This window comes from Vulpes vulpes, chromosome 3 (assembly GCF_048418805.1).
Source record: "Vulpes vulpes isolate BD-2025 chromosome 3, VulVul3, whole genome shotgun sequence".
In the NCBI taxonomy this organism is placed as follows: Eukaryota; Metazoa; Chordata; class Mammalia; order Carnivora; family Canidae; genus Vulpes; species Vulpes vulpes.
Genome location: NC_132782.1, coordinates 57,168,533 through 57,186,326, shown reverse-complemented (window position 1 = coordinate 57,186,326; position 17,794 = coordinate 57,168,533). Strand labels below are relative to the sequence as shown.

The 17,794-nt window shown below is 39.0% G+C and overlaps 1 protein-coding gene across 4 annotated transcripts in view; it reads right to left on the bottom strand.

Moving 5' to 3' along the window:
• The window catches only part of MCF2L2 (MCF.2 cell line derived transforming sequence-like 2), a 236,435-nt gene that overhangs the window by 25,212 nt on the left and 193,429 nt on the right, over positions 1–17,794 (bottom strand). For all 4 annotated transcript variants that reach the window (XM_026007237.2, XM_026007235.2, XM_026007238.2 and 1 more), the window contains 5 exons: positions 14,556–14,627; positions 12,119–12,244; positions 2,809–3,024; positions 1,767–1,859; positions 1,526–1,604 (listed from right to left, as the gene is read on the bottom strand). In XM_026007237.2, the coding sequence (XP_025863022.1) occupies positions 1,526–1,604; positions 1,767–1,859; positions 2,809–3,024; positions 12,119–12,244; positions 14,556–14,627 (586 nt within the window). The remainder of the gene's footprint in view (positions 1–1,525; positions 1,605–1,766; positions 1,860–2,808; positions 3,025–12,118; positions 12,245–14,555; positions 14,628–17,794) is intronic.

Sequence of the window (17,794 nt, the reverse complement as noted above, 5' to 3'; positions counted from 1 at the left end):
TGTGGAAAAATAAACTTAGACTCCTAATTCACAACATATACAAAAATTAACTCAAAGTGGATCAAGGAGTTAAAGCTAAATTTTTAGAAGACAGCACAGGTATACATCTTGGATTAGGCAATGGTTTCTTAGATATGACACCAAAACACAAGCAACCAAAGAAAAAATAGAAAAATTAGACTTCATCAAAATTGAAAACTTCTGTGCTTCAAAAGATATCATCGAGAAAATGAAAATGAAAAGACAGCCCACAGAATGGGAAAAAAAGTATTTGTAAGTCACATATTTGATAAGCATCTAGTACCCAGAATACATAAGTAATTTTCACAACAACCATAAAAAGACAGACAACTTAATTTAAAAATGGGCAAAGGAATTTTATAGACATCTCTTCAAAGGGAATATACAAATGGCCAATAAGCACGTGAAAAGATGCTCAATATCACTTGCATTAGGGAAATGCAAATCAAAACTATAATGAGCCACCATTTCATACCTAATGGGATAGTAACAATAACACCAAAAATAACAATAATAATAGACAATCCCAAGTGTTTGTGAGGGAGGGGAGAAGATGGAACCCTTATACATTGCTAGCACAAACAAGAAATGGTGCTAGTACTTTAGAAAACAATTTGGAAGTTCCTCAGAAAATTAACAGAGGTTTACCATATGGCTCAGCAATTATTTATATACATATTTTTTCAGAGATTCACACTTGTACACAAGTCCCCATAGCATTATTCACAATATCCAAATAATGGAAACCACTCAAATACCCATCAACTTATGAATGGATAAACAAATACGTTATGTCCATACAATGCACTATGTTTCAACCATGGAAAGGAATGGAGTCCTGAGATCATCCTGCCACAACATGGATGAACACTGAAAAAATGATGCTGCGTGAAAGAAACTGGACAGAAAGTGCCATATTGTATATGATTCCATTTATGTAAAATGTCCAGAATACAGATAGAAAGTCCATTAGTGGTTTTCAGGGGCAGAGGGGAAGAGGAGGAAAATGGGGAATGATCGCTAAGGGGTACAGTGTCTTTTTGTTGCGGAAGGTGATGAAAATGTTCTGATGGTTTCACAACCTTGTGAATAGACTCACACCCATAGAATTGTACATTTTAAGAGATCGTGTTTTATGGTATGTTAATTATATCTCAGCTTTTAAAAAAAAGCAGTACAGCTTCTGAAAGTAGTACTGGCCTTTTAAACTCCCATTAACATGATCTCAGGTGGCTTTGGGCTTTGGGATTGAGAGAGTTGATCTTGGCAAGCAGATATGTGAGAGGAACACAGTTGAAAAGGACACATCCACACACAACCACAACCATCCCCCCCAACACACACAATGAAAGCAAGCACAGGTGCTTCCAGGTACCATGAAAAGGTGTCCCACAGTTATTTTCCCGGCAAACCATTTCCTTTAGCAATATCCCCAATGTGCATAGCTACCACAAATTTGTAATCAGTATAACTCTCCAGACTAAAGTTAGCAGGATAACCTTACCTTTAATATTGTTTTGTTGTTCCATCAGTAATTTACTTATTTCTGAAAACCAACAATCTCTGATTTCTTTCGAAGCTGCCTGAAAATTGCAGATAAGAAGATACTCTGAATATCAGATTATCTGGAGCATTAATTAGGGTTTTTAATTGTCTGGGTGACCTTTGGAATGGTGAGATAGAAAACACTTGCCGAGAACACAGGAAAGAGTAAGGGGCACCTAAGGGGAAGACACAAGCTTTACCTGCAGGATGTATTTCTCAAGTCCATTCCGGTTGGCAAGTTCAAACTTCCGGTTGCTCCCCCTTCCAAGCTGGCGAATTGAAAGTGTCATCAACTATTGTAAAGAAAGAAGAAAAATTGCTGTGCTATCATTTTCTGATTTTAAAATTCTCCCTCTCGGCCACTCTGGTTCTTTCTACCCTCAATAGCTCTCTTCTTCCATTGCCCTTCCATGTGTTTTGTTGTCCTCTGTTAATGGCCCCAAGGAGCATAAAGCACAAACACAATGTCGCATAGTATCATCTGTCTTCTCTGTTTCAGGGGACAACACAGACTGCATCTTTCCATATGTAGGGCTGGAGACCTCAACCTTTAAGCAAGGAGATCATTCCTCCTTTAACACCTAAGTATTTCACAAATCTGTATATAATAGTCATCGAATGAGTGTCTACATTAAGAAACATAAATAACAAAAGCTACCACGATTTATTAACAACTTAAATCACAAGGGCACAAATGTGTATGTGTGTGTGCGTATGCACATGTGTGGTGTGTGTGTGTGGCGGGGAGGTGGTCTCATGAAATGAGAAATATTTCCTACACAGGCTAGAGATGAAATATTTCCTACACAGGCTAGAGATGATGCTTGGTGTGGACGTGGGGTCCAAGACCTCTGAAGTCTTTGCCAATGCTCCTATGCAAAGATGTGTGGTTGAGAAGGACAAGTAGGAGATGAAATCCAGTCCATGCTCTAACCACCAAATCTTTCACCCCTCTCTCTGCCTGTAGGGTGCTTTCCTAATTAGTTTGTCAGGACAGGCTGCCATACAGTCCCTTTTCTCTACCTGGCACAAAGGCACCTCTATGCCAGCCCTAACCCTGTCTATTCACGCCCTGACTTTGCGGTTAGAAAGGCCTGGGCATGCAGTCTAGCTCTGTTGTGTGGCATTTGGCAAGTTAATCTTGCTTCTCTAGACTTCAGTTTTCTTATCTGTAAAATAAGAATAATGGTATTTATCTCCATAGGGACACGCTGATTCCCAAATGCAATAGGACCCCTTTACCTTCATAGATTTCTTAAAGCTGTAATGAGGAGATAGGCCCTGGTCACTGGGCTCCATTCGTATCTTACAGAATACAATTCCCCTTTCAAATAGATAGATTTGCCTCTGTCTGGGCTTAAATCGAATAAAATCCTTCATTTTATAACGATCCTTGTGAATTGTCCACACGTTGAAAGAGCCATGCTTCAGTAGCTTTCCCAGTTTCCTGATATCATCCTTTGGGGAAGATAGACAGACATACATAAAAAGAAGCTGTTAAATTACTTGACAGGGAAAGAACTCTTAAGGGTCTGTTACAAATTACAAAGTATGCTTATTTGAAGTTGATGATTTTAAAAGCGCCAGTTAGGCTCATCTGTCACTAAATCAAAACTAGAGTTCTGTGAGCTTCACTGAGCATGGCACCATTTGGTTACGTAGGTCAATAGTACAGCTGTGCAAGGTAATAAACATAAAGCATATTAGAAAAACTTAAACTAAAGTTACTGGTACTCTGATATTTTTGTCTTTATAATTAATTTTAGCTAGCAGGATTCTATTTCCTCTTCTTCATTTTTGATATGTGATGTCTACTTTAAAAGGGCAAGAAATTAACATTTAAGTATTTCGGGGGAGACAAAATTTTTGTTACATTATGGACCTATTCCATAATAATCCATAACATCTGCCTCAGGTATGAGAACCTGAGAACATGAGATTTGTTCTGAAAGAAAAAAGCTTAATATAGCATAATTTTCATAACACTGTAATGCAAATAATAATGACATTCAAGTTTGCATTTTTCAGAGTAGGTAGACAGGGCAAAGATAATCCCAAATGACAAACTTTTAGAAAGTCTATTTGGCTTCAGGGCACATTTATGATGCCTATTCCTCCACCAGCAAGCTCATCTTTCTCATATGTAACGGTTTACAGTCCACATGAGTGACCTTGCCTTCTCTGCACCTTCTTCAAAGGAGTGAGATGAGCTAATAACATTGTATTTTACCTGGCATTTTCAAAAAGTAGATGACTTGAAGCAGATAATCAAGAATTTATTTCCCTGAATGAAAACGCGAAAAGAAGAAAATTATTTGAACAGGACCAGGACAGAGAAATTTCCCTGAGTTATGTCTAGCTGAGATAAATCCCTACAATTTCTGAGTTAATACTAGAAATATATACACTATTTATATTTGGGCTTTTTATAGTTTATTGTTCATGTTGAACAAGCTGTGACTATTGTTTGAAAAAGAATTTACTAAAAAAAAAAGAAAAAGAAAAAGAATTTACTGCACTTCTGAAATTCTAAAATAAAAACTTCAAGAGCATAAACTCTAGCCATTTCTGTGGTGCTTGTGGCATATTTTCAGTGTTTTCTCTTTTTTGCTTTGTAAAACTGACATATGTAAACTGTGGTGAATGAAACTCAGTGAGGAACAAAGAGCCTCCAACCATAAGGACTGCTCTCCTAGAAGCACAATACTCCTGCTTTGCTTACACAGGCTCGGCTTGATGATGCTCCAAAACAGATGGGTGGTGGGTTCATGAGGACCCTTTAGAAGTTTTTCACTCTATCCACATCCTTCCAGGAGCCACTCCAGCCCTCAGTGATTGTATTCTCTTTTAAACCCATTCTATTTTTACTATATAGACATAAATAATGCAGGAAATATGTTTTCATCCGGGTGACTGGCAAGAGTTGGTGCTTAATATTTGCCACAAGAATTATAATCAGTAGTTTCTGTTATTTTATTTTATTTTATTTTACTTTATTTTATTTTATTTGGGAGAGAGAAAGAGAGGGAGCATGAGTGGGAGGGGCAGAGGGAAAGAGAATTTCAAGCAGACTCTGCTCTGAGCAGGGAGCCTGACATGGAGCTTGATCCCATGACCCTGAGATCATAATCTAAGATGAAACCAAGAGTCTGGAGCTTAACCAACTGTGTAGTTTCTATTCTAAAATGTACTCATGCTCTACCTCATTTCAAAAACTTGACCTATCTTATAAAAATATATACATTATAAGGAGACAGAAAATAACTAATGTACTAGGGAGAAAAAAGATTAAAAAAATAAGATGAAGAGGTTGTACATAAAACCTATATAATAAAGCCATATAAACCTGGTGCAGATTAGGTTATGACCTTCTAGTGGGCAGTACAGAGGGAAACACAGTGAGTTGTATGATCTATTATGTCCGAAGACATACCCAAAGCAGTTGTTCAGAAAATGCATAGCAATTCCTATTAATAAGATATGAGAGAAATTTCTCCCATGGGTCCTGGTTCTCATAAAGAGTCACTGAGTCAAATACTGAGCATATCCTCAACCATATCCCAGAATAGATACAGACAAATGGATTTTAGGTAAAGCTGTTTCTGACAACACATTTGGTGAATATGGAGGCACCACTTCAAAGCACAGCTGTTAAAAGTAATTCTAAAAGAAGCCAGAATAGAGAACCCAGAAATGGACCCTCAACTCTATAGTCAACTAATCGTTGACAAATCAGGAAAGAATATCCAATAGAAAAAAGACAGTCTCTTCAACAAATGGTGTTGGGAAAATTGGACAGCCACATGTAGAATGAAAATGGGCCATTTCCTCACATTGTACACAAAAAATAGACTCAAAATGGATGAAAGAGCTAAATGTGAGATAGGAATCCATTAAAAGCCTAGAGAAGAATATACAGCAACCTTTGTGACCCTGGCCGCAGCAACTTCTTACTAGACACATCAACAAAGGCAAAAATGAACTATTGCGTTCATCAAGATAAAAACCTCCTATACAGCAAAGGAAACAGTTGACAAATTTAAAAGACAACTGACAGAATGGGAGGAGATACTTGCAAATGTCAGATAAAGGGCTAGTACCCAAAATCTATAAAGAACTTATCAACTTAATACCCAAAGAATATATATCCAGTTAAGAAATGGGCAGAAGACATAGACATTTCTCTGAAGAAGACATACGAATGGCCAACAGACACATGAAAAAATGCCCAATATCACTCAGCATCAGGGGAAAACAAAACCACAATGAGATACCACTTCACACCAGTCAGAATGGCTAAAATTAACAAGCCAGGAAATGACAAATGTTGGCAAGGATGCAGAGAAAAGGGAACCCTCTTACACTGTTGGTGAGAATGCAAGCTGGTGTAGTCACTCTGGAAAATGGTATGGGGGTTCCTCAAAAAGTTGAAAATAGAGCTGCTCTACAATCCAGCAATTGCATTATCAGGTATTTACCCCAAAGATACAAATGTAGTGACCCAAAGGGGCCCCTGCACCCTAGTGTTTATAGCAGTAATGGCACAATAGCCAAACTATGGAAAGAGCCCAGATGTCCGATCAACAGATGAATGGATAAAGATGTGGTATATGTATACAATGGACTACTACTCAGCCATCAAAAAATGAAATCTTGCCATTTGCAATGATGTAGATGGAACTAGAGGGTATTATTATGCTAAGTGAAATAAGCCAACCAGAGAAAGACAATTATCATATGATCTCACTCATATGTGTAACTTAAGAAACAAAACAGGATCATAGGGGAAGGGAGGGAAAAATAAAACCTGATAAAATCAGAGAGAGACAAATCATAAGAGACTTTTAATCATAGGAAACAAACCCAGGGTTGCTGGAGGGGAGGGGATGGGGGGATGGGGTAAGTGGGTGATTGACATTAAGAAGGGCACATGATATAATGAGCACTGGGTATCATATAAGACTGATGAATCACTGAACTCTACCTTTGAAACCGATAATACACTATATGTTAATTAATTGAGTTTAAATTTTAAAAATAGGGGATATATTATATATATATTAAATAAATGAATAAAATTAGTGGAGACATAAAATAAAGGCATCACATTAAATTTTATTAATAAGAGTTGTCCAAAAGTAAAAAAATAAATAAAATAAAAAGCATAAATATAAAGAAATAAAGCCAGAACGATGGGGGAGTGGGGAACAAGTCCCAGTGTGCACTCTCTAATGACCTGTGGAGGCCCGGGTGAAGTTAGTTAAGGTATCTGCCAAGGCCATGGGCTGCAGAGGAAACTGCCCTGTCTATAGCCCTGCTGAAGAGACAACCTTAGGCAATGATATTGCCTTTATCACCTCTGCTCTTTCCTCCTCATCCCTCCAGCAGCCATAGCTCTTTGCACCCCAGTAGGTAAATGACCAATGAATATGAATCCAGCAAGGGGTCAGCCCCTGACCACAGAGGCCAATCTGATCCCTGTTTGAACTAAGACAATAAGCAGCAGGAGTTGTGACTGTGAGTTGTTTTATAAGAAGGCTGGAGGTAGATTAAACAATAAGATAGCAGAGCAATAAAGAAAGTGAGTCACCAGAAACTGAGGAAGAGGAAAAGACACTGAAGGAGGTAAAAGGGGAATATGGATCACCTTTTACCACCTACTGTGGACTTCATTTTAGCTAATTACATCTGCAAAGAGCTTATTTCCAAATAAAATCACATTCTGAGGTCCCAGGTGGACACGAGTTTTTTTGGGAGACACTATTCAACCTAGTATTGGAGCATTTCTGAATTAGTTTCCTCACGGTGGTGAGCATGTCCACCTACTGTGGTAAAAGGGGAAGACAGCTGGTGTGTGGATGTACCTGGCACAAGTAGGCAGAGCACACAGGTAAGAACCTCCACTCTTTCCCAAGCCAAGGCCTCAGAATCGCTACGGGTCCCAGAAGTGTCCCATTCCCGCCTCTGTGTGCCTGGCTCTGTCATTGTACTCATTCTTCCCAAGGCTCTGTGGTCACCTATTCCAGTAAGCCCATCATCACTGAAGGTCACCAGAGGGAATTGCTGGGTTTTTGAGTCCAGCTGAAACAGAAGGGTTGCATGTCATCCAAGTATTTACATATATTTTCTGAGAACCACACTTATGAGATTGGACATCTCAATGCTCAAGGCCAATCCTGCAGTGGCTGAGGTACCCCATGTGGTGCTGATGAAGGGCAGGTGCATGCATGTTACCACCAGCCAGGATGCATGCTTACATGGAAGCACCCCACTTCCCAAGGGAAAGGGTAAGAGGAGATCCTCTGAACAAGACCAAAGATGACCTTTGGCTATCTTTTCAACCATATGTATCCTCTTTTCCCAATCAGACTGTAGTTGGTCCCAAGGCCAGGGACCACATGCACAGCTCTTGTAGATATATGTCCCCTAGACATGTAATATTTATTCATTTATTAGCATGAGTCCTGAGGGGACATGAGGTGACATGTTCAACACTGTGAGGAAACTAATTCAGAAATGCTCCAATACTAGGTTGAATAGTGTCTCCCAAAAAACTCGTGTCCACCTGGGACCTCAGAATGTGATTTTATTTGGAAATAAGGTCTTTGCAGATGTAATTAGCTAAAATGAAGTCCTACTTCATTAGGGTAGGACCCTTATCCAATGAATGGTGTCCTCATGAGAAGAGAAAACAGAGACAAAGACCCCCACATAGAGAAGACAGTCATGAAGACAGACAGAAATTGGAGTCAAGTAGCTATAAGCCAAGAAACGCTAAGCATTGTTGGCAACAACTAGAAGTCAGCAGAGAAGCAACGAATGGTTCTTTCCTAGCTTCAGAGGGAGTAAAAGCCTGATAACACTTAGATTTTAGACTTCTCATCTCCAGAACTGTGGAGCTTTGTTATGGCAGCTCTAGGAAATGAATATATCTGCAATCAGTTTTTCCACTAGTGGTGGCCATCACTTGTGTGTGTTGAATCTAGTAGATATAAACTCACGGATACAACACCGTTTGGTGTTGGCTACCCCCCAACAAGCAAGCAAAAGTCAGATGGCCTCCTCCATATGGGAAATGATGGCAAAAGTTACCAATTTTCACACGTGGAATTTTGTAGTTAAGAGCTCTGATGTAAGCATTTCAAATGAAGAATCTGGCTAAGAGAATGTCTGATGAAGTTGGCCTCCAGAAAGAGACCACTTGTGAGTGCCCAGGTTTTCATTCCTGGCAGTGACAACAATGTGACAGAGATATATACTTCTTGCACAAAAATACAGGAAACATCTGGATAAATGAATCAGTACAAAGCTACCCCAGAAACAAAACAACAGAAGCTGTAGGACAGAAAAGCCCCTTAATACAATCATCAGAAGCAAAGGGGTTCCTTTCTTTCCGGTCTAGTCAATTATCCAAATAAGCCAGCCTTAGAGCCCTTTATTTAGCATCTGCCAGGTGTCACCATGGTGGTAGTGGTTTTTATTATGATTTAGTTCTCATTTGCTCCTTACAGCCTCCCTTTGACATAGGTGTCTTAAGTGTGCGAAGATGCATAAGGCTATAACACTGGGTTGTTCAGATCATTTACTCGGTCTTATCTTTGCAGCCAACATTTCTGCTCAGGGAATTGGAGACTGAATCAGAAATAAAATACCTGGCCTTAGTCCACAAAACTTGCAACAAAAATAGTTCCTTTATTGAATGATATAAATTTGTTCCAGAAAATAAAAATGTTTCATTCAACATTTACTATTCAACTTTGGAACTTGTTCCTGATAAGTCAGGATTTTAAAGGACTCTACACATATATCTATTTTAGGTGTTAGATTGAATAGAGAAGTTGTTTTTTTTTTTTTTTTTTTTTTTTTTTGCAGATGGAGGGAAGTAAATAACATCTCAGCATTCCACAAAACAAACTTTCTTTCTTTTTAAGATTTTATTTATTTATTCATGAGAGACACAGAGAGAAGAGAAGCAGAGACATAGGCAGAGGAAGAAGCAGGCTCCATGCAGGGAGCCTGATGTGGGACTCAATCCCCAGACTCCAGGATCATGCCCTGGGCCAAAGGCAGGCACTTAACCACTAAGCCACCCAGGTGTCCCCAAAACAAACTTTCTTAAAACAAAAAAAAATTAGTTTCTGTGATTAAATTATATCAAGAACTAACTGTACAAAAAGGAATAAAATGTAAATATCAGGAAGGAATTTTTTTTAGTTGTTTTAATTATGCATTCACCCATTCAAGTAATGTCTTTCCAAACCAGGTCAATACTGGATGTCAAGTAGAGAAATTAAAGGGTTAAGTTTTGGGTTCATCCACACACTCAGCATGTGATTTTCAGCACCCTATAATAAAGTTCTACAAAGCTGAATCAAAGTATCTTAGAAACATTCAATGTGAGTTAAGAGTAACTGAGCTGTTTAGTAGACTTTCAACAAAATCAGATGAAGAATACAACAAGAGAATGAATGGCACTCTGGATAGGGAATAAAGAGGTCCAAGAAGTAGTCCAAGCTGATGCACAATGTGATAGTAGGTGAGTTAACTCTTCTTTCCATGGATATTTTCCTGAATCAGAAAGTAAAAATTTCAGTGCCTGCTCTTCCATAATTCTATAGGATTATACAAAACTGGGTAAAGTAGCTAATGTACTAGATGTAAAGCAAGTTAAAATCTTAGTGAACAAAACAATAGAATTTATGCCAAAGGTGCGATTCTTTGCATTTTATGTAAAAAAAAATCTCTACAATTCTATAGGCTGGTTCATCTTATTTGCATGCAAGCTGCCTTGGAATGAAATTAGAGTACATTGCTATTTACTCACATTTTACTAATTATTTTGTCATAACTTCCTCCTCCTCTGTTACTTACACTCAGAATAATAACTGGGAGTTTCCTGCCCTGTGTATGGCTTCCAGGACATTCATTTGACTCCAGGAAATGGATATCTAATAGGGGGAGCTGATGCGTGTTCAGAAATAAAAAGAACAGAAAGATGTCTCAAAATGATTAAATAAATGGCTCCCTTGAGTTTCCTTAAATGAAGAAGGAAAAAATTATTACCAGAAAATGATCCCCTCCTACACATACCTGTGGTTCATGAATACCCTCCTGAATCATGCAAAAGTAGTAAGCAGAGAATACTCTTGAGTCCCAGGGGACAGTAACAGCAACACTGCCTGGATCACTGTGGCCCAGTGGGGCTGCTTCTGAGATGCTGGCCAGCAAAATATCAGGAGGGAGGGAAATAAAAAGACCGTGGGTTTTTTGCCCCTAATTAATTTGCATGGTGTGATTTATGACCAGGAAAGAAAAGAAAGGTCTTTTGCCCAAACCTCAATGAACAGTATGTGAGAACCAGGTAAAAATGAAAAGGAAAAAGAGAAAACGAAAAGTGTCTCTCTGAAATGTAATTTTCAAAATGCTTCATCCCAGTGTGGTAGGAGAGAGTAGCCTCCCAAAGAGATCCACATCCTAATCCCTGGAATCCAAGAATAGGTCAGGTTACATGACAAATGGGAATTAAGGTTGCAGATGGAATAGGGTTTTTCATCAGCTGACTTCGAGATAGGGAGCTACCGTGGATTCATGGGTGGGTTCAAGATAATCCTAGGGTCTTCAGAAGTGGGAGAGAAGCAGAAGAGAAGGTCAGAATGATGTGAGTCAAGAACTTTGACAATGGAAGGAGAAACCATGAGCCAGGAAATGTGTGTCACCCTGGCAAGCTGGACAAGGCAAGGAAATTGATTCTCTGCTAGAGCTTCCCAGAAGAAAGCAGACACCCTGATTTTACCCTAGAGAGACTGTGTTGTACTTCCGGCCTGTGGAACTATAATACATTTGCACTACTCCAAGCCATGAAGGTTGTGGTAATTTGTTATGACAATGATGGAAAATTAACTCACCTGAGTCAAGACCTAGAGAACCTCACAGTGAAAACCAGCTGATATTAATGATGTCCCAGTCCCAAGGAGCTCATACAGTTACAGAGGATGGCCTGCCTGGAATTCCCAGGACTGACCCACTCAGGGTTTACCCTAATGTCCCAGTGGAGAGGGCTCAACTCCCCAGCACCACCTCTTTTGGAATTTTTCTTCAACCATTTGGCTTAAGGAATGTACAATATATGCATGTCGGTCCTCTTCTGAAATCTCTTACATCAGAGATCTCAGAAGAGATTGACACGTATATATGAGTCAAGAAGGAAAAATCTTTTAATCTTTCAATAGTGCCATGGGTCAGAGAATAAGTAACTCCTTCAACACCTTCCCCTGCCCATCTATGTTCTGTCCTCGGAGTTCTTGCTTATTCTAGAGTGTGGGTCAGTCTCAACATTGAGGATCCCAAGGAATCCAACCCAAGATCCCTGAAAATGCTGAGAGGCTACTTGGATTCCCATAGCACAGATTTGATGAACAATTTGAGTTACTTTCCTCAGAGTAAAATTCCTTCACCATGGGTCACCTCTCTAACTGCCACAGCAACTCCTATCTTTGTAATATTGTGCCTGCCTTTTGCTTAAATGTTCCAACACTTGCTATATAGCCCATACCGGACATCCAGTGACAGCTGCCAGGTCCACGGCCAATTCACAGGAAATGATCAAATCTTCCATCATGGCCAAAGCCTGTTGTAGTTCGGCTGAGAAAGCTGAATCCTTGGTTCTCTTTGGCCCATTCTGTGGAAACAAATGCCTTGTTGGAAATCAAAAGGTAAACCATCTACCAAGTGAACAAAGGTAACAGGAGAGATAAAGAGCCATGGATCCAGCCAGTACAGAGACCAAAAAGGTAAATATATGGATCTCTTCCCCTGTTCCCAAAGAGTGGTGGCTTAATATATCCTGGTTTACATATGTGATATGCACACAGGCAAAATCATCTACCACACCTTCTATACATTGCACTAATGACAAATGAAGTTCATAAAATTATGGACGTTATATTCCTGCTACATAAGAAACATGCTGACCTTCTTTAAAGCATGAAAAAAGGAATAAAGGGGAAGTGAGAGAAAATGAGTGGGAAATATCAGACAGAACATGAGAGACTCCCAACTCTGGGAAACGAACAAAGGGTGGTGGAAAGGGAGGTGGGCAGGGGTGGGGGTGACTGGGTGACAGGCACTGAGGGGGGCACTTGATGGGATGAGCACTGAGTGTTATGCTATATGTTGGCAAATTGAACTCCAATAAAAAAAAATAAAAATAAAATAAAGCATGAAAAACCCAGACCCTTTAAATAGGCTGCTCTCCCTTTTTACATCCCTACCCCAGGGGCCTACCAAAAGGCAGGATCTGAGTATCATATTCCTGTATTTAATGTGAAAATCCTATTCCTAGGGGAAAATTATACTTAAAGCCATCCCAGAGGAGGATATTTGTAAATTCCTACAGAGGCAGAAAATTAGCTGCCATGTGGAGGTCTATTAATGATTTATGTGTAAATGCCATAATTGTTGCATTTGCCACATTGAGTTCCCGCTCTCTTACCCCACCCCCGCTCTGCCCTTCCACTCTCTTCTCCTTCCCCAGTCTTTCTCACATTCTATCACCATTAAAAACATCAAAGAGATAAGAGATTAGGAAGACTCAGCATTGACTGCAAACAATGTAACTGCTAATTCAAGAGACCAATGTTCCAGTTATTACTACTGAGACATTTAGGACATAACAAGGATGATTGTTTCAGTGTGAAAGTCTTTTGCTTACAGTTTCAGTATTTTATTGCCTTGCTACCTACATAGTTATCTGGTAAACACCAACAAAAAAATTTTGGTTTCTTCCTCTTTTTTTCTAAGACATCAATTTCTACAACAAAGAACAGACAGTTCTTTACTGCCCCCTCTCCCTGGTATGGCCCCAACTCTTTCTGTCCCCTACAGTGAAATGTAAGTGAAGGTTTGTGTATTCTCCTAATCTCCACCTAAACATAGAGGATTAGCTTCTTTGGATTAGAGATATGAGGGACAGGGACAATGAATGGGGCAGAGCATGCTGCCTCCACTGAACAATCTGCCATGGATTCTTACCTTCTCACTCATATAAATATGCTCCAGGTGCTGGGGAAGGACAACAGGTTCTCACCTGAGTTTTTTGTAACATCATCAGTAAAGGATTACATTCTTATATCAGGGGTCTTCCTCTTTACCCAACACTTAAAACTCAACTTCCTTTTAGAAACTCATCTGCTATTTCCTCTCCTTCCCACTAACTCTCCTGCCACAAACATAGCAGGTAGTTACTTTTACATTGTGTGGTGTAGGGCTAAGAAACATCTTTACAAACATTATTAAACTAACTCAGTCTAGCTTCCCTGGCTCCAGGCTATAAAATTATTACCTGTGTCTTGAGCTTCTCTTTATTTCAAAGAGTCCCTAGCATATATACTGAGTAGAGAAGGCATGCACATGACTGCTCCTCATGTTTTCCTTGTTAAAACCAGAATATTCTATAGAAAAGTTAAAAAAAAACCCACTGCTAAATCACAGATTTCTTCCCGATATGGTGTGGCCACCATTTCTTCCGAGGGAACCGTGGCTATCTTAGAATTCACACCCACAAACACACTTGGAGGGGAAAAAAGCATAATGCATGCAAATTAGATATACTAAGAAGTACAATGAAGTAAATATAAATCATTCATAATCCTACCACACAGGAAAACCACAGCAGAAATGTTATTATATTTAGTGCCAGTCTTTAATGTATGCATTTTACACATTCACTTAATTTTGTATTCCTGTTAAAACATTTTTATGTGGAGGAAAGAAAATATATTACTGTTTATCCTGTTATGAAACCTCACCTTGAAATTGCCTTTAATTTTTTTGTTTTTTCTGTGATCATGATTTATAGGATACATACTATTTTAGAAAACGTAAACAATAAAGATCATAAACAAGAAAAACAAAACTGCCATAAATTCTCCCACCCATAGACAAACACCATTAACAGTTAGTTATATAAAACAATATTTAATATACAGTACCTTAGCCAAGCTTCCTTCCTGGTCACCTGTGTCTATTCCCAAATCCTCAGGAGACTCAAAATCCAGCAGACCCTGCATTAACCCAAAAGCCTTATTGGAAATCAAAAAGTAGACTGACAACTAAACCTACTGTGCAAACAATCTCCAGCCAAAATTAAATTAACAGAGGATGGACGCAAATTTGCCCATCACAAGTAAGTGGGAAAGAATGGCATAGAGTTCTTTCCACAAACAGAATCATATTGGACACAGTGTTTGGTAGCCTGGTTTTTTTCTCACTCAACGACATATTATGAACATTTTTCCATGACACTATGTTTTAAAACATATTTTTAAATTGTAGCTGTGTTGCATCCTGTAGATTAATCATAATTCATTAATTCCCCCCTACTGGTAAACATTTAGGTTCAATAATTTTTTCCTATAATAATAATAATAATAATCTTTGTGCATTTTTCCTAAGGATAAATTCCTAGAAGTGAAATTGTCAATGTTAAAAGTTCTTTTTTTTTTTTTAAGATTTAATTTATATTTGTGGGGAGGGGCGAGAAGCAGAGGGAGAGAGACAAGCAGACTTTGTGCTGAGAATGGAGCCTAATGTAGGGCTCAATCTCACAACCCTGAGATCATGACCTGAACCGAAATCAAGTTGGACATTTAACCAACTGAGCCACCCAGGTGCCCCAATGTTAAAATTCTGTTGTATACTTCCAAGTTCTTTATAGAAGGACTATGTTCCTACCAGTCATATATAAAAGCTTGATTCACCAGCCCCCACCCTACATGGAGTATTAAATTTAATCAAAAAGTTTTGCCAATTCAACCAAAAGAGAAATCCTGCCTCCTCATTGTTGTTTTAATTTGAATTTCTCAAATAACTGCTAAGGTAGAACTTTCAAAAAACAATGTTTGCTATTAGCATTTATTCTTTTGTAAACTGCCTATGTCCTGTGTTCTTTTTTTTATTGTTTTCTTTTTTACTTCAGCTTTCAGGTTTAATTGGCATATAAAATTGCTAGGTATTTAAAGTGTATACGGTGATGACTTGATATATGTATATATCGTAAAAGGATTTCTTCTATCTAATTAACACATCATTACCTCACATATTTATTTATGTATTTGGCAAGGATATTTAAGTCCTATTCTTAGTAAACTTCAATTATACAATAGACTGTTATCAACAATCACTATGTTTTACATCAGATCCTCACACTTTTTTCATCTTACAAACCTTTTACCAACCTCTCCCTATTAAGTCTTTTTTCTAGTAGTCTATTTAATTTTTTAAAAGAAGAAAAATGAATCACTCCTATGACATGAGTTGCGTTACACAGAAATCAGCATAACTACCTATTTTAGAACATTCTTCTTACAATAAGCAAAATTTATTATAAACAAATAATGCATCATTTTCCAAACCATATCTTAAAATCCAGATAAGAAAAATCCTCTACATTAAATTTCATAGTTTCAGGGCACCTGGGTGGCTCAGTTGATTAAGCTTCTGCCTTCGGCTCAGATCATGATCCCAGGTCCTGGGATGGAGCCCCGTGTCGGGCTCCCTGCTCAACGGGAGTCTGCTTCTCCCTCTCCCTTTGCTGCTCCCTCTGCTGTGCTCTCTCTCTCTCAAATAAATAAATAAAATCTTTTAAAAAGAATAAGTAAGTTTGGTAGTTTCCATACATCACTTAGCCTCTTTGACATAAATCATGAACTTAATAAAAGTGAATTCCTATTGTCCCTAAATGTACCTATTTCTAATGTATGCTAATAAATAATATATTGTTTCATCAGCTTGCTATTAACTCATTAGACATTATGTACTTTATGTACTCAAAAAACTGTCACAACTGATAATTTTCATAATATCTCAGGAAAAATATTAAGCATTTCGTAAGTATCATTTCTTTTTGGGTTTTGTCTTTTTAAATTATTAACTTCTATGAACTCATAATTTAGCACCCTGGCCATCTGTCCCATATTTTGCTAATACTATATTTTACCCAATTTTTCATGTGTCTGTTTTTAATGGTATACTCTATCATTCTCTTCCCTTTTCTTTTGTACTCAGAAAAAAAGCCTTCTCACACCAGGATTCCACGATCCTTTCTAAGCCATGAGGCCAGCAGTCAGACATCCATGCTCCCAAAGAAGCTGATAGTAGGCACTGTAGAATGAGCTTTGTCCCTCAGGGTGGAGAACACTACAAAGTGCTTCCTTTCTTCACAGGCGTGCCAGTGGTTTGAACTTGTTTTTCCAGCACACAGCAAGCTTAGCTATGGGAAAAACTGGTTTGCCTTGAGTAGCCTCCCATGGTTTCACAAGGACCCCCCAAGGAATATTTTATAGTGATTCCATCTCTTCTTTCCTCTGTGAAATGAAACTAACAAAATTCTCTAATTACTTTTAACATGTATCATTACCTTGTCTATGCTTCCAAAGAGCACACCAGGAAAGTACTAGTACTACTTTCATTTTACAGTCGAGGAACTTGAGCCAGAGAGAGGTGAAGTAATTTGCATTCTGGAAGTGTCAGGGCCAGATCCACGCCCAGGACCCAGGACGTCTAACTCCTCAGCCCAGGTTTCTGTTTACCTCGCCCTGTAGCCCTCCATGTATGGTACAGACCTTTGCTCTGTGTCAGCACAGCTCCTGTGGGAAAACTTGGGCACTTCGGTACCCGGTGTACTCAGACCAAGACTCCCAGTCCTCCGGTTCTTGTTCTTTCCTCAGCTCTATGATAGGACTCATAAAGCTCAGATGACGGTGAGGATGGGACGGTCAGAGGAGTGTGAGGCTCTACGTGAACGTGACCGCTATATGGAAATGCACTTTCAGATGCCTCTCATAGAGGGAAGCCATGAGCGTCATCCCCATTCCCACACTGGTGTGGCATCTCTGTGTGTAAAACAGTGGCTGTGCATTCCAGGAGGCTTCCTGGGGGTCCGCACTGAGTGACATCTCTAGGTGTATTACTCACTTGCTTCTTACAGCAATCCTTTGGAGGAGGTTCTAGTAACCCCATCTCCCACGTGAGAAAACCAAGGCCTAAATGGTCCAGGAATGGCACACCTGGTGATGGCAGGGCTGGTCCAGCTGAGGCAAAGCTGAAAGGGGCAACTTTTTCTGACGGCAGAATGTTAGGCAATGAGCTTAACCGCTCCCAGCCTCAGTTTTTTTCATACTCCAGAGCCTTTCTGACTCATCTGATTATGGAGATTAAGTAAGAAATACAT